The sequence below is a fragment of the Cydia fagiglandana genome, chromosome Z (genome assembly GCF_963556715.1).
Source record: "Cydia fagiglandana chromosome Z, ilCydFagi1.1, whole genome shotgun sequence".
Classification (NCBI taxonomy): Eukaryota; Metazoa; Arthropoda; class Insecta; order Lepidoptera; family Tortricidae; genus Cydia; species Cydia fagiglandana.
Genome location: NC_085959.1, coordinates 14,331,991 through 14,356,358, shown reverse-complemented (window position 1 = coordinate 14,356,358; position 24,368 = coordinate 14,331,991). Strand labels below are relative to the sequence as shown.

Genomic DNA, 24,368 nt, shown 5'->3' with positions numbered 1-24,368 from the left:
AAGGAGTTGCCTCCTAGGTGTTTTCGTATTATTTTTGGTTCTGGTCTGATGATGGAATCCATGAGGAACTGAGGGAACTCCTCAGTTTTTAAAGGCACGTGTAAAGTGATTTCGGTGTTTTCTAAAGTAACTCAAGCATTTGCTTCCGAACACCGCCAATTTGATGTAGTGCAAGTGTAGCCGTACCACGAGTTTGACATTGACATATTCGCTAAGTTAGCGACGCTAACGTCTTCGTAACTAACTTTTTATGCATCTCGCTCGCACTAATATGCCAATACGAGCGAGATGCAAAGAAAGTAAGTTACACACACGCTAGCGAATAAATCAATGTCAAACTCTTGGAAAGCTGGTAAGGCTACTGATCGGGGGTTAGGGTTAGGAGTTAAGGGGTCGGGGATAAAGGGGTCGGGTAATGGTGGTTGTAGGGCTGCTGGTTCAGGGCCGAGGGGTACATGGATCAGGAGTTGATACGCTGTGAGGTAGAGTGATCGGGGGGGTTGAGAGATTGGGTCAGTGGCGGGGCGGAGGATGGATTTAGTGTAGTGACAGGAATTGTAATTTCCCAGACGGACTCGAGAAAATTCCTGATTACATATTTATTAAAGTAGATACACGAATTTAGTGTTAGTCATGATGTTGTTTTTCATTCATGCGTCGCGCTCTTAACAATGCGTTAAAACTAAAAATTGAAAAATAAAAACTTTTTCCAAAAAAAAAGAAAACCGACTTCAAAAAGGATGAAATAAAATATTATCCATTTTAAGTCTATGCGTTACCAACTGATATGTTTGAAGTCGGTGCCAAGCCAAGTAGTAACAATACCCGTCAAATATAATCAGCCTTATGACTATAAATCCCATTAGAACTGTATTAATAACTATTATAAATGTGTAAGTAATTCTGTCTGCCTCTTTGTCACCTTTTCATGGCTATACAACTGAACCGCTTCAGGTGACATTTGGCAAGAAATTAAATTCCTTGAATTGTTTTATACTATGAAACGTAGTTCTCTGAATAAGGGACGGGAAATAACTTCAGTCCCAATCTCACGCTTGCGTACCGACTAACATGGTACGGACTGTGCTAAGGTTGGATCGTGTGTTCTGAGGTGTGTTCTTAGGTACATTCGACGTCAAAGATATGGTTACACTTTTTCACCTTACTCCTTTGTAATAAGACGAAAAGTGTAAACATATTTTTAACGTCAACTGTACCTACAGAAAGTACGTTAATTGTCGTCGTGTAAGGCAAACCAACGTACATCCTTATCGATTCGCACCAAAATCATGGTATGCTTCCAAAGTTGGCTTGGCACCGACTTCAAACATATCAGTTGGTAACGCATAGACTTAAAATGGATAATATTTTATTTCATCCTTTTTGAAGTCGGTTTTCTTTTTTTTTGTAAAAAGTTTTTATGTATTCTTGAGGTCGATTAAAAAGAAAACAAATGCTTATACAACAAAGTATAATTTATTTTTCATAATACCTACCTAACATCTCATTCATAAATTATAATGTTAATGATTGAAATATTCATAACTCTAAATATATTTCGTGACATACTCGTTTCATGCTATATAAAATATTTCAATAGGCGCATGCTGTAATAAAATTAATTAATAATATTTACTATTAAAAATTAAAACTAACAATTCTAAACAACTAAATTTATCACAAGAATCTATTTTGTGCTCTCATAAGTAAATATGTACTAATGATCTACACTTATTTCATTATTGGTGTCCTATTATATAATTTTAATATTAGTAATCACTTTGTCAATTTTGTATATCGTTATCCGTGAGAGTGGATTCAAGACTCATATTATTGCAAACGCATACGCTTGTGCAAAATTACATTAGTTAAATGTTATAGGTATTTAGAAATTACCTATTTATATTTATGTATAGATGAGATAAGCAGTAGGTAATAAAGGTTGATAAGTGAGATAACTAAATTAAAAGGTGTCCAATGGGTGGCACTCGGCACTCAGTCCAAAACGGTTGACGTGACCTATTTAGTCACAGAGTACAGTCGACTAACTGATGTTGCCATTCGAGACGTGGCTTGTTACGAGTAGCTTGCATCCAACTAACTCGCATCTATAATGCCTCCATGTAAATGAATATGTTAGAAATAATGATATGTGATTATGTGTATATAATTAAACTATTAAACATCAAAATAACAATTAATGTGAAATATCACATAATATTCGTAAAAATATTTTATTTAATAAAATGTATAATATCTTTCATTAAATTGTGGTCCATAAAACGCTACCACTATCGCTCCACCGCCATGCCCAGAACTCAGTGTTTATGACATTAATTGTCTCCCTATGTTAATAGCCACAAATGTTATTAATTAACTACATTCAGTGAATTATCATTATTATCAATTCCATTCCATAACAGCATGATTCCAAAAAATGTATCAAAATCGGCAGTGTTCATTATTAGCAACAGTTGCAAAAGGTAAAAATAACATTCGCCGATCCTAATTTGTGTAAATTCTGCTTACGTGCAAAAAGGCATTAGGTAAATACAGACTTAAATTACGACATGTGGCCGTCGGGTCGGGACTACCTATCACGTCGGTGCGCTCACATAAGTAGAATGAGATTACTTGAAGACTGTAACAATATAGCTACCGAGGTTGCCCGTGCGCATCTCCACGGTTACATAGCGAAGGTTTGATCGCCGAGTGTGTTTATAGGCACATGGAGTGTTCGAGTGAGGTGGCGGCGGGCGGGCGCTCGTCCGCGCCCCGCTGTTATTCGTTGAGGATGCAGGTGCGCATGAGGGCGTCCACGACGGAGTAGGGGTCGCAGTTGGAGGCCGGCCGCCGGTCCTCCAGGTAGCCTTTCTTCTCCTCCGCGACCGCGCGCGGTATCCGGATGCTGCTGCCGCGGCTGGCTACGCCTGAACACAAACAACACCAACTGTTTACTACACATTTTAATATCTACTTTACATGAAAGGCTTTACCTACATGAGAGGATTACATCACTCAGTACAGTGCTTTAAACCTTATCATTTATGTATATGATCTTAATAAGCAAATTAAACCAATGAAATGTGGAACAGTGCACCGACAACATACCTGCGCTAAAGTCGTTAATACTGGCGGTTTCGTGGAGACCGGTCAACCTTCTCTCGTTATCCTTGCCTCCGCGGGGATCGTACACCTTAATATGCTTCATGTGTACTTTGGACAGCTTGTCTATCGCCTTCTCGATTTCGCTGCAAGCAATGTTACAAGTTATAAGAAGTATAGTGATACGAAGAAAATATAATCATAGTTAAATTTGTTAAAAAATATTAAATTGTATGTTACTACTTATTTTAAAATTACAACGAAGTAATAATTACTTAATTATTAATGAAAGGAAAGAAGGGAATGAGAGTATTAAAGTAGCATATATTTATATAATATTAAGACTTACATAATGCCGTTTTCTTCTCTCATCTTTTTAGTAGAGAAGTTGGTATGTGCTCCTGAACCGTTCCAGTCTTTCACAGGTTTAGGGTCGAAGGTGACGATGACGCCGTACTCCTCGGCTAGCCGGTGCAGGATGTAGCGCGCTACCCACAGGTCGTCGGCGGCGCTCACGCCCACAGATGGGCCCACTTGGAATTCCCACTGAGAGGGCATCACCTCAGCGTTAGTGCCAGAGATAGGTAAGCCAGCATAGAGGCAGCATCTATAAAAACAAATGCAAAACATTTCGGTTAGACATTACCTTAGCTTAGATTTGCACTAGTTGTGATTATGACGACTGAAGGTAAATAAGTACCGGTAATGTGAATCGACGAGATCTCTGGCGAATACTTTATTGGCACCAACTCCGCAGTAGTAGGGCCCCTGTGGTGGAGGGCAGCCGCCAGGGGGCCACCCGAAGGGCCTGAGATCCGCGTCGAGGAGGATGTACTCCTGCTCGATGCCAAACCACGGTTCCTCGTCTTTGCATTTGTCGGACGCTTCCTGGCATCGAACGCGGTGGTTGGTCTCCGTGGGTTCCATGTTGTACTTGAAGGTGTCGCACATGACCAGCACGTGGTTGCCGCGACGGAACGGGTCCTTGTACAGGGCGCGCGGCACCAGGAACGTGTCCGAGTTGTGACCGTCCGACTGCCCAGTTGAGCTGCCATCGAAGTTCCAAATAGGCAAATCTGTAACGTAAATAACAGCCTTTAAATAACACGTCACGAACATAACATTATACAGTATCAAGTCTATCTTACCTACATTGATTACGGTCGCTAAGCACACATTCAAATGTATTAATAATAGGTTCTGTACCGTTTAATATCCACTATTCTAAAAGAAGTGATGATAAGTACGTTTTAATATTAAAGTGATAAAACTATAGATTTCAAGTCTAGTGTCAATATTCAGTATTCTGATTGATTCTACATTCAAGTTTTATACCTACCTACATATTATTTTGTTAAGTATTTTATTCGAAGGATTGCATATATTTAGTTACATGGGTACTCGTATGTGTATGTACCTAAACATGAGAATAGATCATTTGACTGTCCAGCAAATGATCTATTCTCATGTAAGATAGGTACCTACCAACCTACTTGTATGAGATGTATCTTTAACTGTAGCCTATGTTCTACCATAATGTAACTAATCGACTGTCTACGAGTGTGAAGCACATTCAATATATGAAATGAAGTGAGTGAAACCTTTGAAGTTCTCATCAAAGCTATCCCTATTCTCCCGATCGCGCAGCTGGCAACGGACTTGAAACACGTTTTCCAGATCTTTTGGCAGGGAGAAAGGCAAATATTTCATTGTGTTTATCCAGGATGAAGGACAAAAGTTTTCCATTTCCCATTTCTTGTTTAATTCTTGTAATGTTCTAGTCAGCAAATCAACTGTGTAAACATATGAGCATATAAATATGTCGCATTTACAGTAATACGCAGTTCCTATTATCTCTTGCTGACGTATAATTAACGACGCAAATTATGTAAATTATTAAGAACATCATCCGCCGAAGACGAATAGGAATAAAAAGACAATATTATCTGCTCTTATTGATTACTGGATTTATCTGTAGCGACCGATATCACATAATCTCAAGTTTATAACGTTTATACCCAACCAGTTTCTATGGGGAGGAATGATCATTTCCCTGATACCAACTATTATATTCTTAAGTCCTACCTCGGGACTCCAAATATTTCCATAACAAATTTTATAGAAATTGGTTCAGCGATTTCAGCTCGAAGAAGTAACAGTTACGCAGAATTACTTTCGCATTTATAATATTATGTATTGGCGAAATATATTGTTTATAAATTTATAAAGTACCTAGTTATAATTTGCGCAGTCCATTATAACTTGCCCGATCGATCGGTCACAGCAGTAAAAGTAACCGTGCCATTTATGTAGGTATCTATGTTAATTGATATGAGTAGCAACATTACCATACTTACTCGGTTACCCGACGGTCGCTTAGGCATAAAACTTGCGTCGTGGTCAGTTTTCATAATTAACATAACAACAATTACATAATATGTTGTTGTTTACCAACTATACAACTTAAGCTGTTGAAGGCCAACCATTTTATACCGGGAGTTCTAATTACAATTGTTAATGAGGATGTAATAAAGCTAGTTAAACAACGTAGGATGTGTCGTAGGCCATTAAATATAAACGTGTTTAAAAATAATTCCAGTTTACGTAAATAAACATAAGAGCAAGTTCAGTTATTCCACAATATATATTTATTGTGCAATTGGCGCGTTGCTCAAATAAACTTGTTTAAATGTCGTCAAACCTGTAGTCGACACATGGAAAGCAGGACGCGTGTATTTGTGTACTAACCTTTTGCTACTTTCGGTATGAAGTTCAAGGTGCGGTCCTTACACCGCAAGTGCTCGCCGGTGCCGTCGATCCAGATGTAGGTGGCCAGGATCTTGTCGGCGGGCAGCGGGAGGTCCTTGTACCGGTTCAGCAGAGTCTTGGAGAGCACCGCGTTCGGCGAGTTGGTCAACACCGGCCCCGACATTATTTTGGGGTTATCTGTCCCGATAAAATAATATATTACATAAATTATATATCCTTGTCACAAATTGCGCTTAGTGCGACATTAATTACTCGTACCAGGTCGGCGATCAGTAATCACATTATTAGACATAGTATTAGTACTAGTAGGCATTGCTGTGATTGAATTTCAAGACACAACGATACTAAGTAGGTACGGCGAATACTTTGCGTGTTATGGTCATAAAATCTAAAACAAACGTGTATTTATTTAACAATGATTTGAAATAAGATCGGTATCTAAAGTTCTCATAAATAAAAATACATAATAATAACAAAAACAATTTAGACATTGACGTTTATGAATGTCGATAATGTGACAGAGTACGTATCAAGTACGTATTTAATCCAAATAGTTTAGTTTGATTAAAGTGGTATTAAGGTTGGTACTAGGTACTTATTATACTGTATCTTTATTTAGTTAAGTATATTTTCATTTAATTTTAACTCGACGACCTGGAAACGGTTAAATAGGTGACTTTGCTTTTGCTTTGCTTCGTCAACTTGGCGGTAGGTACTTCTTACTAACAATGATTTAATTTATTTTATGGCTCGTACGTTAGTTAGTTACACAAACGACGAAGCAGTATATTTTCAATAAGGGACAAATTTTTATATAAATATCAGAGGAAACAAGTATAATATAATCAAAATTACCTTCTATTTTTCCGTCACCCATTTTGCTGTCCTTTAACAGTTCTTACAACCTGTAACAAACAATAAAATAAAAACATTAGACGGACTTAATATGATGTTATCCTACTAGACAATAGGTACATATATAGCAAAAAAGACTCGACTTCACTTCTCAAAACACTACACTTCATAAAATCGTATTTTCCGAAAGCAACCACACGATTTGCTATAGTAATAAATAATATCCATATCATTACATATACGAGTATGTATATTGTAGGGGTGCATATAATATTTGACAAGTTCCTCTGTCATCTCCAGGATGCCGTCATCAGATTTTGACCTATTGATAATGTAACCAACTGTGAAGTTGTAAATTTCCTAATACCAGCTGTTTGCGAAATCGGGAAACGTAGTTACATAATATGTATAGTTTGCAAAAGTGGTTTTTCACTGGAGCATATTAGGCAGAAATAAGTAATATATACCTATGTCCATGGCAGAAACAATAAAGTCACCTACTTATATATAGTGAAAGCGCAATAGAGTGAATCTTCACAAATAGTCAAGCTCTAACTATTATATTTCACCGATTAAATTATTTTTCCGAATGAATATTTTCCGAAACCTATGATTTACTGATCGTTTGAAAAAGGCATCTTGTAAAAGACATTAAGTATGATGCTTCTGAAAATTAGAAGAAGTAGAAGACTAATGTAATACAAATACCTATCGCTAAGTTTACGACACATACAAAGGATCTTTAACAACCAACTCCCCTTGGAAATCTTGATGTAATAGATTTTATATACATGTATATATTCTTTATTAATGTTGTTTCTATGCGATAAATATTTTAATTAGTGGGTGTGGTGAAATAAATTAAATAATTGTCATTGATGATGACCTACCTATTGAAAGATTTAGTATTATTCCTTAAATCAGAGATCAATGCCAAGAAGATAAACAATTGGCCATGAAGATATACATACATAATTACCTACATATGTATTGCGAGAAGCTAACCTAAGTCAGTTCATTTCCACTACTTACTCGTGCCTGCCTACCACTCATTGTGTATTCGCCTCGCGCAGAGTAGTTAAAAAATAATTACCTATTATGTATATTTTAAAATAAAAAAATCCCTTTACACAGCGTGGTAGCGAAATCGATTGGCAATTTGCCGTAAGTGTATGGCCGTAAGAGTTTGAGGAACAGTTCGATACAAATTCGAGCCAACACGCGCCAATAGCATTTTTATCACACCTCGCAACTTCTGTCGATTTGATACACCATAGCTATGTATGTACCAACGTAATTTAGTTTTACACTATTTGTGTTACAGCAAACAGTATACCTACATGGCTCTGAACTATCAGGAAGCTTGAGGTACTAAATCAAATTAGACCCTTTTCAACAACAACAGAAAAAAGTCTAGTATGAAGAAATAGCGCGCCTGCAGGGATCTCTTTCTAACAGGTAAATTTCGCCATTGAGGCAAGCTATACCTATGAAAAATACTATACATACTCGAGATAAACAAGTCGGTAAAGTTATCAAAATAAATAAATCTGCAAACCTACATCTATCATGTTCTTATGTTTATATTTTTTTAATCACTAATTAGGTAAATAAATAAGGTATGTACTTAGTTACTTGTAAAGGTAATAATAATGTTAGGTAAATAAACAACCTACTGATATGAAATCATCAAAGCCGGCACTGAGCATGTGTCTTTGATTAGCAAGATAGCAAATCGAGTTGTGTGTGTGTATTTGTAATCTTGAAAAAGTGGTGCCAACCAGTCTATACTAGATGCCGGTTGCTATGTCAATAGACACCTATTATTATACTTACTATCAGAGTGCTAAAGGGTATGCACACTGTAACATCACGGTGTGGTACTAACAAAATCCAAATGTGATACTTTGTAAGGTCATACATATATAAGGAATATTTGTTTCTTACTCTTTAACACTAAAAGATATTTTAACACTGATGGGAATGAAAACTAAAATTGTATATGGCTGCAATTAACGAATTCTACACAGGCTAAGTTGTCAGACAAAAGCTGAATCGTCATATCGGTAATAAAGTTAAGACGTTAACGTCTTTAAAGTTAAGGCCTAAGGGTCAGGGATTATTCCGCGCATTATCTTCGCTTACACTAAAACTGTGTTAGTAGTTAGTTATTGTTATGCAAATGTCTCACATACCAGTTTATAATTTTGCTGTGGTATAAATAATGATCGTTTTGCAAAGCAAAAGTATTTTCTCAGTTGTCCATTAAAGCATTCAGTTAAACATGTATTTTAATAGATTTTAGCTCGGTATAGTTAACATTCAACGCAACGTGACTGCAATTTGAACATAAACGACGGCTACCAGTAGCCAGTAGGTAGGTATATTAAATTAACATGGTAGAGCGCATGATGCATAACAAAAGATCCGGATCCGTGCCAGAGTGATTAGTGACTAGCTGAGTAGCATCGTCGGCATTGTTTTATGCGATATTGCGTATACATATTTTAGCCTCTTTCTTAGGCATTTGATAACCTCAACGACCTTAAACGTGCATACCATAAATACCATAAGTATAAGAAGAAAACACATCGCCCGTATGTATGTAAAATTTATATGTAATTTTTAGTACCTATTTAAATTTCAATTTATCAACAAACTTGCTATTTCCAAAAACTTTTGTTTGAAAAAATGGTAGAAACAAGATACTTGAGTTTTAGTTTTAAATGCACGCTAAATGCCTTTTGCAACTATTTGTATGCCATATGCCGAAGGACAGTGGTACAATGCTTATTATAAGTATATTTAACAAATAAATATGTAATTTGGAAAAAAATAATATAGAGGTTAACGTGAAACAATGTATGACTCGTAGTTTATATTAGGTAGTCCTCCAAAATACGAGTAAACACTGACAAAGCTGTTCGCCTTAACTGAGCCTGTAAATTATCAAGTCAGGGCTGACACGCCGCATTCGTTGTGAGCACGTGCTCATTTGAGTCACTTCAGTGACTTACAATGTTCATCCGCTTCTGTTTATAAACAAATCGACGCTTTTCGAGTCGTCGCTTCTAATAATTATTTATATCATTATTTTACGGCGACGACTTGGCCTGCCATAAAATGTAGGTTATTTAACGTTATTTTGGTAAGTAGAATCCCTTTTACACATAGGCACCTACGTATAACATAGGTATAAAACAAATAATCACGTTTGGCGAAGCGGGAACGTCGACAGCAATGTCAATACAATGCAAAGTTTTCAAACATGAAACTGGTCATTATAATATACAAGTAAATATATACCGACTAGATTAAAGTTCAACGGTGATTCATCGAATTGAAACAATGGTTTAGGTAGAGAATGTTATTATAAGTAAGTACTAGCCCTGTTATTGTCCTAAACCCGATATTCTTGTATTGATTTTCTTTGTTCTTGTATACGGATCCTACCCACTTACTGTTTGATTACAATGATTACTTCGAGTTTGAGTACAGTTGACGTCAAAAGTATGTTTGACACTTTTGCACCTTGCCGGACGATATCGACCTGTCAGTTAGAAGCAAACTTTGACAACTCTGAGCAACTGACAGGCTGATATCGTCCGGCGAACTGGTAATCTGTGGGCCCCTTTAATTGCCCTTTACTCCCTTATGATATGGCGAAAAGTTTACGACGTATTACTCGTTCGGAAATTATAAATCTCACAAAATATAGGTGAAAGTTGGTGCACGTTTCTTATGAGAATTTTGACAGGAGTGAATGGCAAAAAAAAAGTATATTATATATAAAAATTAGTTTAAGTCATAAAAATACGGTAATTACATTTAAATTTCTCCAATAATTAAAAGAGACTGTATATACCCACCTACTACAATTAAGGTAAGTCAGTTGCAAAAAGCTAAGATGACATTTATTATTAACCATCATCATCATCTCCGTTTGTATACAAAACATACCCATCTTTTTTGTGTTTATCATCTACAATTTTTATATAGGTTACTTACATATATGCATTTAAATCGCGGAGACCTATATTTATTTATACCTGTGCATAAGAAGTTGTCTATTAAACGGATCTAAAATTTCCATATCTGCTTTATTTAGAACGTGTAGGCAGGCAGACGGAAGGTTACTAGATGTAGGTAAATGAAGTTTATTTTGGTCTTACAGTACAACGCATATCGGATGAAAGAACCCTGAATGTGAACTTGCAACAAATGACGGAGGAGAGTGTCAAGGAACTTTTTTATCAGTGCATTGCACTACATTTGTGTAGATAACTATACTTATAGATATACTACCGCACTTGACACAAACATACCTAAGATAAGTTTAGTACGTATACCTAGTTGACATTTTAAAAATATGATATTGATTTGATATTAAACTTGTGTGACTAATAAAAAGGGCAATATAGTGATCTTAAGGATAAGATGGTCGGCTCTTAACATTTGTCACCATGCCTGTCACGTTCTAACTAATGTACAAGTGCGAAAGTGACGCATGGCATGACAGGTGATAAAATGCGACCATGATACCACTTCTGTATGCACCTTAAGGAGCATTCCATGAAATTGTCTACCGGTGTCCCGTACAAACGCGAAGTTTCTGAAGATTTAAAGATATAAGAGTTTCCTTTTCTATGATAAATGGTCAAAAATATGCACAGAAAAATAATCGCCTGCTTTAAATGCCGAGAAAAAAGTCGCAACACAGGAAATAAAATGCGTTTGTACGGGACAGCCCGTGGAATGCTCATTAAGTGTCATTAAAACCGAAAGTATCCCAGTCAATAAGTTTATGGAACTGTTCATAAACAGATTCTTAAATCTGGTTTCCATGAGTAAGAATCTTGTTTATGTTTAACTTTGTCAAAATATGTGTATAATTGATGTATCAGAATATTATTAGGTCTACCTATTATAATATTTAGTTTGAATATTATGTTTTATGATATTATAAGGAAGCAGGTACTTTGAATATTACGTATAATTTAAATGTATAGTTATTTGATCATGATCCAATATTTTTTTTAAGAAAAGATTTAATACTACTGGAACGTGAAGCGTGGCGGTCGATAATATATGTCGTGTTTAACATTAAAAATATTTCCCTTTATGTACAATTTGCGTATTAAGCGATCAACAGCTAGTTATTGCCTATATATATTGCCTAGGTATATTAATACAAATATGACCTTAGACCAAAAAAATATTGTATATTGACCCAAACAAAACCACTTGACTGTATTTAAATACCTATAGGTAATATATTAAGTACCTACCTATTATAATAGAAACTATAACGTTAAACTGTTACTATTGCTCGGGCTTGAGTAATCATAGGCTTATCGAGTTATCAGCCTGTAGCGGCGTGGCGTGACCTTTGTCAAGTTCTGCTATTGTTGGCCTGCTTCTTGCACGCGTTTACCAGATTTTTCTGGATCGCGTTGTCACCGTTGAGTGCCACCGACTAACCGGATACCTATCTCATTCAATCCGATTGTGTATCGAAAGAATGTACTAAATATACGTGAGACAACCGACCGTAAGTCCGTATTCTTGGGCAATAAATTCCCAGTACAAATGGATTTTCCAATGTGGCGGTTGTTACGAATAGGTAATGTTACGCGGTAGGGCAATATTGCCTTTCTTACATATTAAATGTTTTTACTAAGAATGCATGACATATTAATACGAAGCGGATTGCTGGCATCCGTAATTACTTAGACACCCCAATTAGGCAGATAGCAATTACTTAGCGATATATGTATTTACCAACTTCTTTAGTGTGTGTGTATGTGTGAATAAAGGTTATTAGGTTCATCATCATTTCAGCCTATATACGTCCCACTGCTGAGCACAGGCCTCCTCTCATGCGCGAGAGGGCTTGGGCTATAGTCCCCACGCTAGCCCAATGCGGATTGGGGACTTCACATACACCTTTGAATTTCTTCGCAGATGTATGCAGGTTTCCTCACGATGTTTTCCTTCACCGAAAAGCTAGTGGTAAATATCAAATGACATTTCGTACATAAGTTCCGAAAAACTCATTGGTCCGAGCCAGGATTTGAACCCGCGACCTCCGGATTGAAAGTCAGACGTCATATCCACTCGGCCACCACTGCTTTTTAGGTCACTGGTTATTAGGTTATTACCTAGTTAATATAATTGTGAATTAGTCCAGTATCCAAGTAAACGTAATTTGGTTACCATGTTGATTACTATTGTTGAGCAGTTATTGTCTGTGATCGATTAAATGTTGTCATTTTCCTTCGATGTATTTATGATCACAATGTAATCATTATTTTTTATTTACTTTCTTAATAACACCTGAATGCAGTCATTAGGTTCTGATAAGGCCCGTTTATTGGCCGCGGCAGGTCCATTAGTGATAAGAAGTAGGTAACTTCGGAGGGTAATGGGAGCGATTAGTTAGCGATGGTGTCGCAAGCGGCGCCCGCGGAATAAGGTCAGCCTACCAACTGAGCTATTATATTGCGTTACATTAATACATATTCACTTACTTCTTTTAAACTACTTTACGAAAAAAACTAACCTCACTACATACATGTAACTTATATTTATTGTGATGTTTTTTCAATAAGTTGATTAATATAACTAATTTTTCAATGACGATAAATATACATATAAACCAATCGAAGAGACAATTGAGACCTAACAATTTCTATAATATTGTCAGGTCCTTATTTACCAATATTTTTATTTAAATTGATTGAAAGAGGCTAGGAGCAAATAAAAAAAATGCAGGAAGTTTCGTATTTCAACTTCTAAAGTTTAATTATTTCCTTATTGAATGCTTGCTGGAAGTCATTAAGCCGACCACTGACTAACAGGTCGCCGGACGATATCGGCCTGTCAGTTAGAACAAAAGTTTGACAGTTCCGAACAACTGACCGGCCGATATCGTCCGGCGGCCTGTTAGTCAGTGGTCGGCTTTAGGTACATGTTTTCTTACGAAAGTATATTTAACATTGAATTGACACAAAATCTTTGTTGGTGTTGGTAGGTATGCCCACACCAAATTGTGGTAAATTGTTTCTACAATAATGTAATTATCTAGTTTATGAATTGTCATTTTCGCACCTAACTTTCGAACTAGCTACATTACATTACATATTTTATGTATTAAATGATAAAATTTAGTCGATCGACAGGTAATGTGCGCTTTATTTAATTTGGCAATATCGCCATGGGCATAATATATTGCCTGAGTATAACGACCTACTTAGGCAATGGGGCAAGGCAACTTTTGCTTGTCACCCGACGATATATCCATGCCGATATTGTCAAATTAAATTAAAAAAAAATCTTATTGTATATCGAGTGATGTGGCTCCGTCCCCGAGATGATAGGTACTCGTAGAGATAATGCAAGTAGGCCAGTTTACTGGAAATAGATTATAATGTCCGTCTGAGCATATCGAGTAGACTTTGTTTACAAATGATACATGCTTATCAACAACACTAACACATGCTGGGCACCTACTTACTTGCCTCATAAATATCTACAATAATCATGCGTAGAGATTTATTGCACACTTTTACTGAAATCCAAAATATACCTAGGTACAACGAATTCCTATTATTAAGTACTTTAAATTAACACCTCGGATGTCACATTTCATTAATTTGCCAACACTAATGTTTTACTTGGCTAAGAAACAAGCAACTGTCAAACTTAGACTAATCGTCAAACTGTGACAGCTAAAGTAAGAAACTAAGAATTCTACAAATATGTATTCTTACTATATTGAACTCACCGCTTGTTACAAAATTCTTAAATTTGTGACAGTTATTTTATTTATGATTGAAACTTACGTCATTATAATGGGCGCAGATTTGGGTTAGCGACGGAAATGTATGAAATCTATAAATAGTCGAAAACGTTTGATTGGGAATGTTTTGGCCACGACCAAGCCGCGTGGCGCGCGTGTAGTGACCGACGCGCCGCTTCATATTAGTGTGTTCTGGTACAAAATAAACAATGAACCAAGTGTACTGAACCTGAACTCCAACAGTCCTTATCACGGCACGGGCGCGTGAGCCGCCCCCGTTTAATAACCTCATTAAATTTAGCTCACAATTACAAACGGTATTAGGCTAAGCACTATTGTTTTTACTAAACCGAGAGATTTTACTGGAAAGACGACGGAAGTGCGTGAACTTTTTAGGGATTTTCTTCTTCATTTACCATATTTGTCTCTAAAACACTTTCAGTCTCTAAAACGCTTACAGGTAGCAGTGTTGATAATATTATTATGATCTAGGTACCTACTCTATTGTCCTCATACCACAGTCCTTACCTCAACCTTCGGATCAATATCTAGAAAAACAAGAATATAAACTTGAGTCGGTTTTTTTTATCAATGTTGCCAATGTCCTTTGTACCTTTTTCCATTTTCCTCATTTATATAAATGGGTTTGTTGCGCACTTGTTCTCAAGATCACAAGATTCAAAGTATTAAGGACACGAGGACAGTATATTATATTATCGAGGAGGATTTATATTTAGGTACATCGGGTACTCGTAGTAGATATATCTACGCACTCAGCAGTTAATAAGTCTACGCATGATTCTTAGAATAGAAATGAAAAAACTTTTTTATCGATAGTGACCTAGTTTACATTTTTCTTGGTAGGTAGGAACGTATAACTTTTTATTGTTTTTATTGTCGAGTTTGTGTTTTTAGACTATATTTTCCCTAAGAGAGATTTGGCGTTTTCGGAAACTATTAAATGAAAATTATAATGCCCAATTAATATTTGGTTCCTGCACTGTTGTTTGTACTTACTAGCGATTCTCATTTTCAAATCAAACACGGACTCTTAATTGCCTATTATTATTTGTGACAATTATTTAATTACGTATGTACCTATTTATGTAATTTACCTTTACAAGGCGTTATTAAACAGCGTTATCATCGCAAACGGCGAGACATCAACTCGATAAAACTAGTGTTCCCTCAGACTTGGAAACTCACCAAAATGATGTCGAAGGTTATGAATTCAAATATTTTTTTTTGTAAAGATTGTAACTAGTAAGTATTGTAACATTTGTAAACCATATTTAAATGTAAAATCGATTGATTTTATTGATTTAGGTGTGAGTACTAATTAAAGACACATTAACTAAATATGTACGACAAAATAGGTACTTATCGCTAGCCTAATTATAAGCTCAATTATGAATATTGCTGGCAACTGCGGCAGCTAAACATTCTCTTATTAACTTTCACTGACATTGTAGGAACACCATTGTAATAATACATATTTTAATAACTACAAGGTAGTTCTGTTTGAATAGTAAGAGCCCTAAAATTAAAAGATCCTTTGAAAGACAATGAATCTAGGCGGAGTTATCGTAAGTAAACAAAAGACACGAAGTGCTCAACAGACGATTTTATCAAGATGTATAATTTAAGGTCTACGAATGGTTATTATCAAATAGGTCATCGGTGGTACCAAGGTTTAATTTATACCAGCTTGACGTAGGTAAGTATTAAAAAAAATCGCAGACGGCCCTAAAATATAATGTGATTGTAAACAATGAGTGTTAATACTACCTTATCACGTTTGTTTGGCCGTGTGGAACAGCTGATTGCGAGTATTATTTGCGTATTGAACCGAAAACTGCGTCAGCTATGGAAGATACCGAAGTACCGAATTCATAGAAATAAATGTAGGTAAACAGCTTTTTTTGGCTAATAATGATCCGGCTTTTCCACAAACAACGTGCAAAACAGGTTTGTGGGTGAGTAATCCCTAATCAGTTGCTTCGTTATACAGTATTACACATTAAACGTTATACATACATACATTTCATGGCTCAGGGTTTCTTAAATGAAACTGTCACCTAGTAATTACTGTCGTTACTAAGTTGTCTGTTAAACACACAATATGTGAAAGTAACATAGCAAGGATATGTACTTTTAAATGTGATTTAACATCTGCCACACTCTTTACTATGTTATTACTGATGTTAGCGCAGGTTACGGTTGGTAAATTCGGATACGGAGAGCCTGATCCCCTATGCATAAAAGTTTGTGTTTTGTAACATATACAAAGGGAATAAGATATATAACAGCAGGCTGTATTTTTTAAGTTATTTAAGTTAAGTTGGTGGATACGTCATTGTTGCTCAGAATATGATTACAATGAGAGTGTCGGACAGAAAAAAAATTATACTTCATTACATAATTATGTTGATTCTCTTGACACCAGCTTGACACACCGAGATATTGTTGGTTATTTTTATTATTATTTGCATGAAATAATAGTTCCATTTTTTTTCAATTTGACCTAAAGTGCCTTTTAAATAAACATTGATTCAACAAATCTAAGTAAAAAACTTGACAGATTATATATATATTAATAATTTTTACGGACGAAGTCTTTAAACCTCAATTATAAATCCTCTATTTAGTTTTTTTGTTATAATTTTGTTATTAAAGAAATGTCTACCAAAGTACTGAAACGTTTAGGTGTCTGGCAACCTACGAGCAGGCGCATTTTTTGCGCAAAAACTCAGCCTCCCTGTGCAGTATGCAGAGGGGGAACGCGGCTAGTGCCCTGGGAACAATGCCTTAGCCTAATTTAGGTTTAGACTTATGATCATAATTATAAATAAAGTTTTCGTACTTGATAGTTAGGAGTATTGTGACATTTAAGTAAAAAAAAAACATATTTTCTGTTTTTCTAATATTTAGTAAGTGCCTACTTACTAATAGCGATCATAGTACTCGTTGTTTTTTTATTATGACAAATATATAAGTATATATAGTAACAGCACCAGTCATGGGACATTTAAGAGGAAATTTGGAGTATTTATGATATTTCCCTTATACATGTAAATGGTCTACCGCTTAGCGTGTTAAAAGATGAAAGTCCTATCCGTCTTTCATGTTTTAGGCGTGTTGTATCAAAGATACTGCAATTAGTTTCCACATATTTAACAAATTAAAACTATGCTTTTTTTCTCCAGTCATGGACACCAAAGTTCCAGTAATGGGCCCCCGGTAATGGACGTGGATCCAGTAATGGGCCCCCTATAATGGACATTGCTCTATCAGTATAAAATATTGAAATGGGGAATAAATTACGGCAAAATAAAACAATTTTTGGTATAAGCTTTTATCGCTGAATGTATTTTTCTTTCCACAGCCAATTATTATTGTATTAGATCCATCGAGACAATTCTAATATACCCTAACACAATTAATTAGGGTTTAATGCGATAAAGTTCCCATGGCCACCTCCTGTCTCCATCATCAGATCAGGTCCATGTTATCATAATATTGCATTATCATCCGATTTGCATACTTAATTACGTACTTACACAAAATTTCAACTGAATCGGAAATCGAAAAGTGGCTCAAATTCAGCTACCAAGATTGGACCCACACTAACTAACAGGGCAAGTTAAATAAAAGTTTGGAAAAACGATATTAATTTATCCGAAGTCCGAGAATACCTCCTGATTGACATATTTCTTAACTACATTTTATTTCTGTATTGTTTAAACATGAAATTATGGCATAGCAAGCAACATTCTGTCATTTGTCCCATCATAGGAGGTACGCAGTTTTACAGCTCCTATAATGGGATTGGGCCAAATACCACTATTTTTTTACATCTGTGGAGCCACAACATAGTGTGTTGTATACCTTATCTCATGGTAATTGCAATTAACAAAACACATTCTAGTTTTCATCAAGTATTAATTAATTAATTACAATTTAATAAATTAACTCACCTCTCTTAGCGAAGTTGTTAAGAATTAGTAGTGGTATTTTTTTTCAGTGACACGACAACTTTTAGGTTGACGCCAATTTCTTAAAAAACAACCAAATTTAATAAAACTTCAAACTGAAACAGCTCTAGGACTCTTATTTATGATAATATACAGCCAGTGTTTATAAACTACTTTTAGATACTTATTTTAGAGGAATTATGTTTTTTTGTCCCATTACTGGTTCCACGTCCATTATAGGGTCCACTACTATAGGCGTTTATTGTCCACAAATAGTAATCAAACATATTAAGATTAAAAGTTGTACGTCGTAGTTTAGTAATGTGACACAATTAACTAATGCGACACGATTTCCTATCGATTTGTTGACTAGATTTGAATGGGCTTACAACAAGTGAAACATAATTTTGTAGATTGTGGTTTACAAAAGAGACTAATAGTAAAATGCCTATACAGTAAATATGAGTCTGACCATGGGGCTTTAATTCCAGGGCTTGATTTTACTCGCTAAACTGAGTTACTTTTACTATGGGACCAACCCTAAAATCGGGAAAAAATGTTTGGCTTTTCCATAGAAAACGTCGACATCTGATCAGCCAAAATGTATGAAAAAATTAAAAAAAGATTAGGGATTTCGGGGTTTGTGCCATAATTAAAGTAGGTAGCTCAGTTTAGCGAGTAGAATCGAGCCCTGGATTTAAAGCCCGATGGTCAGTAACACCCTGTATAAAGGGATAGAAATAGGGACTATTTTAATAGTTCGATAAAGAGAAGAAACTTTCCATTTATATGCTCTGTGTATATATTAACTAGTTATTAATACAACACGCTACGATGGAAGTCGGCAATGAAACGTAGATTTACCGTTTAGTCATATTTACGCACAAATTATGAATCAAACTCTTACCGAAAAAGACTGGTCCATTTAATAAGTACTTTTCCTTATTTCGCAAAGCAGTGGTATCTTAAGGAATGATGTGTTATGTGGAATAAAATTAGAAATGCATGCTATTGGCGAGGCGTCGGGCCGGAATTGGGTGACGGGTGGTGGCATATAAGTAATCCGCGGTTTATTTTGTTGCAATTCGCGCTGCAGCGGCCTGAGGCGAGTGCACCCGGCCTGCACGTGTTAAGGCCGTCGGGGAGTTTCCACACCCGACACGCTTGTCGCTACACCAATATACGCGAGCACCCGACAGTCCCGCTCCAAAACGCCCCAGGCTCATGATGTTTTACCGCCCTGTAAAATATTTGTTTACAGTACCTTAACTTTAGTTCTTCTTTGATGTGTCTCTCGCGTAAAGCGATCGTATCGTGTATGCTTCGCTCCGAGCGTGCGCCGCGCGTTCCGTTCGATCGCTGAGCACTTACGAATTGACTGGTCGTCGTCCGAAGCGCTGCTGAATATATGCGCGCGCATCTCCGCGCGCTTGCGCTGTGGTGGGAGTACCTCGTTACGTACGTACTCGGCACTTCATTCATTTCATTGCAGTTAATGCCTTCTGGCTCGGGACCGGGAGGGTACGGGAAGCGTAACCCACCGGTCCCATAGTTACGGTTGACACGCTCAAATTACACACCGGCGCGAGGTCACCTCGTCCTGTTTGCACCCGGTTAGTTTATGCCTAAAAACAATTGGCTCTACTTGTAAAGCACTTCACAAACAATTTAAAAAGTAACGTAATATCGCTTTAACCTACCTATGATTTCGATTTTTTCATGTATTTGCTTATGGTTATTTTATTTATTGCATGGCATTACAGTTTATCACTTCATTTCATTTGCTTATTACATTTTCACGTATTATTATATCGTGCATTATCTACTATCGTAACCACGGCCGTGACCCTCGCCACTAAGCCTTACGGCTTAACAGGGGGCATCCCTTACGAATCTTGTTTTTTTTTTTGTTAACCAACTAATATTAACTCTAGTCTTTGTAGGTACTATTTAGGTCGTAACCGTCTTCCCGAGGCTGTTTGAAATGACATTAAAATACGCCTAAATGTGAAATACATCTTCGTTGAGGTTTTCCGTTTGGTCTTGATCAGCAGTTCTAGTTCGTCACATATCACTTTTTTGTCATTCAATGATTGATGTATTGACAATGAAAATTTAAGAATCACTAATATCACTATTACTTACTTTTTTTGTATTACTTAAACTATTTTTGTATTTAAGATTTTCTTTGAGGTTGTAATATAGGTAATTCACAAATATCAGTGTTTAAAACTTTTGTCTGAATATTCATGAACAGAGGAAAGTAATTATGTCGCACGGCACACATAACGCTTGTTAAAAGTTGCATACTTTAGGAACGATACATTTTGAAATGTACATAGTTTTTTACTTATAAATGTAGGAACAAATAACAGGAACAAAGGAAATACTAAATCAAATATTAAGGTAAACGTACTAGTGCTCGACATGCTAATGAATGTCCAATAGATTACACCTTGCTGTCACCTTTATTGACAAAAACTTAAGTTTCAAGATGACATTGCGTCGAACACCAGTACGTTTACCTTACTATGTTTTAATAATTCGTAAATGTGGCTTTAAAATCAGTGTAAATACATTCGTTAGATAAGTAAATAGCAGGTACAGTGACCTGCAATCATAAGATAAAAACGAAGGCAGCAAAAATATCTAACTCGATCTTATTTGTAGAGCCATAAATATTATAAATAAGAGCCTGTCACATGTTTGCGGCCTTCAAAGAGTTACATATTATTGCAGGTAACTGTACCTATCACCTGATGTCGCAGTGCTCAGTTTGCAGCCGCTGTTATAGCCAATAATGGACCCCTCACGATTTTAAGTGCACTGGAAAATATTGGTTAGATGCTAAATTGGATGTTAAGTATATTATAAAAGTAATTTACGTTACTTCGAACCGGATTCCATTGTCAAAAATAGTTTACCGCCAAGACCGATACGTATACGTAAAATGCGGGTTCTATGAAACTAAGAAAATGCATTGAATGCGGTGATTTAAAGTAACGCTGACATTAACTAGGGTTTAAGATGCATTAGATTTAGAGTTAAACCAAGAAAAGTCTGCAGCAGTTTGTTAGCCCACGCAGTGCAAGTGTTAGTTTTTACGTCATAATTTCATATACATACAACTGCACAGTTTCATTTAATTCATGTTTTGGTACATGGCGCTATGTAGGTACCTACCTATACCACTTGTCACGGAAAATTGTGGAGGGCGATTCTGTTTTATCAATTCGATAACCAATGTTTTGATCTTATTTTGATACGACCTTTATTCGTGTTACTACTGCCATAGGCGGGTCATTCTTTGATTTGGTGTAAATGCATGTCGCCCGCGTTTTTCGGTACAAAATGAAGTTGGATCTTTACCGTGTCTTATACTCATAAGTAGTAAATAAAAAATATTAGTACAGGCCGTTTTCCATTTCACGATATCTTACGACGATCTATATTTTTTAAGGTGGTTCGCCTAGGTTACTCAAAACTTAACTCTCGCTAGATGGCACCACTTTTGCAAAATTTCAGGTTTTATTTTTTTGTGAAATGGTCATGGTATTTGTATACTTAAAAGTATGTTTCGCGCACTCTTTAAATAAATATTGAACAATTAAAGTAAACATTGAATACTTCATTGTGCAAAAACCACCTTTTTAATTCGACGGAGTGTTGCTGTCACGCTTTTTCCTAGTATTACTCACACATGCAAACAGTGTTTCCGTGATCCTTGTAGTAGACAATTTCACACAACGTAAGTATGTTGCATTGCAATAGCGTAACGGTATGTTCGTGGAAATAACTACGTGCAAGAGGATTGGGGTTCAAGACTGGTGCGAGTAGGTAATTTCTTTTTGTTTCTCCTTTGTGTTATCTTACGTTTAAACGAGCAATTATTATATATATGTTACTGTAAAAGCCCGAAGTACGGCAAAACCTAGAATTTACCGGTAAAACCTAGGTTTTACCGATGCCGATCTGTAAAAGCCCGAAATGTTAAATCTTACTAGTTTACTTCGGGCTTTTACCAACACCGATATGGTAAATCCTAGGTCTTACCACGGCAACCGGTAAAGTTTGAATCATGCACTGATTCTTGAGATTATTAGATGAAAAGTAGGTAGGTTTGGATCTCCCGGTTCTGCTGAAGGTGAAAGAGAACTCTACTAGCCTGCATCGTGGCTAGGCACCCAGGTTTAGGTATAGTTAACTTTAAAACCGAATCTGCAGCTGGCCACTTTATTGAGTAATAGAAACGCGTTCCGTATGTGTTTCGCTTTCCAGATGACCAGGGTGCCTAGCCAAGGTGCCAATGGTTTACGCTCCGTAGCGACTGAAGCGCAGCCGTGTCTGTCGCATTAATATGGCAGAGTGATAGAGAGAGGTATTACCCTAACGTTCGCTACGGAGCGAACGACTGGCATCATGGCTAGGCACCCAGATTTAGGTATAGTTAAGATTACCGCCGAATCTGCAGCTGGCCACTGTATTGAGTAATAGAAAAGCGTTCCGTATGTGTTTCGCTTTCCAGATGACCAGGGTGCCTAGCCAAGATGCCAATGGTGTACGCTCCGTAGCGAACGAAGCGCAACCGTGTCTGTCGCATTAATATGACAGAGTGATAGAGAGAGGTATTACCCTAACGTTCGCTACGGAGCGAACGACTGGCATCTTGGCTAGGCACCCAGATTTAGGTATAGTTAAGTTTACCGCCGAATCTGCAACTGGCCACTGTATTGAGTAATAGAAACGCGTTCCGTATGTGTTTCGCTTTCCAGATGACCAGGGTGCCTAGCCAAGGTGCCAATGGTTTACGCTCCGTAGCGACCGAAGCGCAGCCGTGTCTGTCGCATTAATATGGCAGAGTGATAGAGACAGGTATTACCCTAACGTTCGCTACGGAGCGAACGACTGGCATCTTGGCTAGGCACACAGATTTAAACGCTTTTTAAAAATCAAAAAACTATTACTTATGAAAGCAGAAGAATATAAATGATCGTATTTGATTTATAATTGTTACATATTTGCCGTAACTTATTTTTAAAATGTGTTTTTCAATTAAAAGACACGTCAAGATTGTTTACCTTATTTCTAATGCTAAAAAAAACAAACTATAGTAATAATTGTGTTTTTCATTCATAGACAAAATCCATTATTTTATCCACAGGAAATTTTATATATCTCTTTTTTATTGCAGTGAGGATGTCCTGATTGTAAAAATAAGAGAGATTAGGTAGAGTATAATTTCTAATTTTCTTTGTCAAAAATAAACGAATACGTGTAGCCCATACCATACTTAATCAATCGATTTATGATAATAAGAAAAATTAAATAAAAATAAAAAAACAATACGAAATTTAGATGTAACAAAAATACAAAAAGTTATGTTCCAGCATACAATTGACTGGGGATCGAACCGGGAATCTTCCGTTTGTAAGCAAAAAAGCGACTGTTTGCATAACACGCCATGATAGTTCTTAGCTAAGCTGACGAACTTCGGGTACTTATTCTCGCTTAGGTCAATTAAGTACCTGTCAAACGTCAGTGTCAACAAAATTGCACTAAACATGACGGCACTCCAAATTCGCGCCGTGGTCAGCCCGGCAACGTCGGAAATGGTATGGCAACGTCGCAAATGTATCTGTACACGACATTTGTGACACACACATACGTAAAATTGATGAAAATTTAACTATGATTTTTGCATGATTTCTGTATGAAACATTGTTTTCCTGTTAATTTCGCGCAAACGAATATTCGAAGGAAGATAAATGCGGAAATATTTATGTACTAATAGTGTGTAGTTACTTAATGAGCTTTGATTGAATTTTGTATGAAAATCGAACCACCTTAAGGCTCCTAAGGGTCAA

At 36.4% G+C, this 24,368-nt stretch overlaps 1 protein-coding gene across 1 annotated transcript; it reads right to left on the bottom strand.

Annotated features, from left to right (window-relative positions):
- Nucleotides 1-1,457: 1,457 nt before the first annotated feature.
- On the bottom strand, nucleotides 1,458-19,897 carry LOC134678684 (glutamine synthetase 2 cytoplasmic-like). Its single transcript, XM_063537337.1, has 7 exons — nucleotides 19,769-19,897; nucleotides 6,730-6,779; nucleotides 5,854-6,051; nucleotides 3,806-4,181; nucleotides 3,455-3,712; nucleotides 3,112-3,251; nucleotides 1,458-2,930 (listed from the first exon to the last, which is right to left on the bottom strand). Exons 2-7 carry the CDS (start codon nucleotides 6,749-6,751, stop codon nucleotides 2,782-2,784), a joined length of 1,143 nt encoding a protein of 380 aa, XP_063393407.1. The 5' UTR covers nucleotides 6,752-6,779; nucleotides 19,769-19,897; the 3' UTR covers nucleotides 1,458-2,781.
- Between the last annotated feature and the right edge of the window lie 4,471 nt (nucleotides 19,898-24,368).

Excerpts from the sequence above, each read along its gene's own strand:
- LOC134678684 (XM_063537337.1), bottom strand. The coding sequence starts at position 6,751 with ATGGGTGACGGAAAAATAGAAG. Across the intron at positions 6,052-6,729 it reads GGGTGACGGAAAAATAGAAG|ATAACCCCAAAATAATGTCG; the intron begins GTAATTTTGATT and ends TTATCGGGACAG. Across the intron at positions 3,252-3,454 it reads AGAGAAGAAAACGGCATTAT|CGAAATCGAGAAGGCGATAG; the intron begins GTAAGTCTTAAT and ends CATTGCTTGCAG.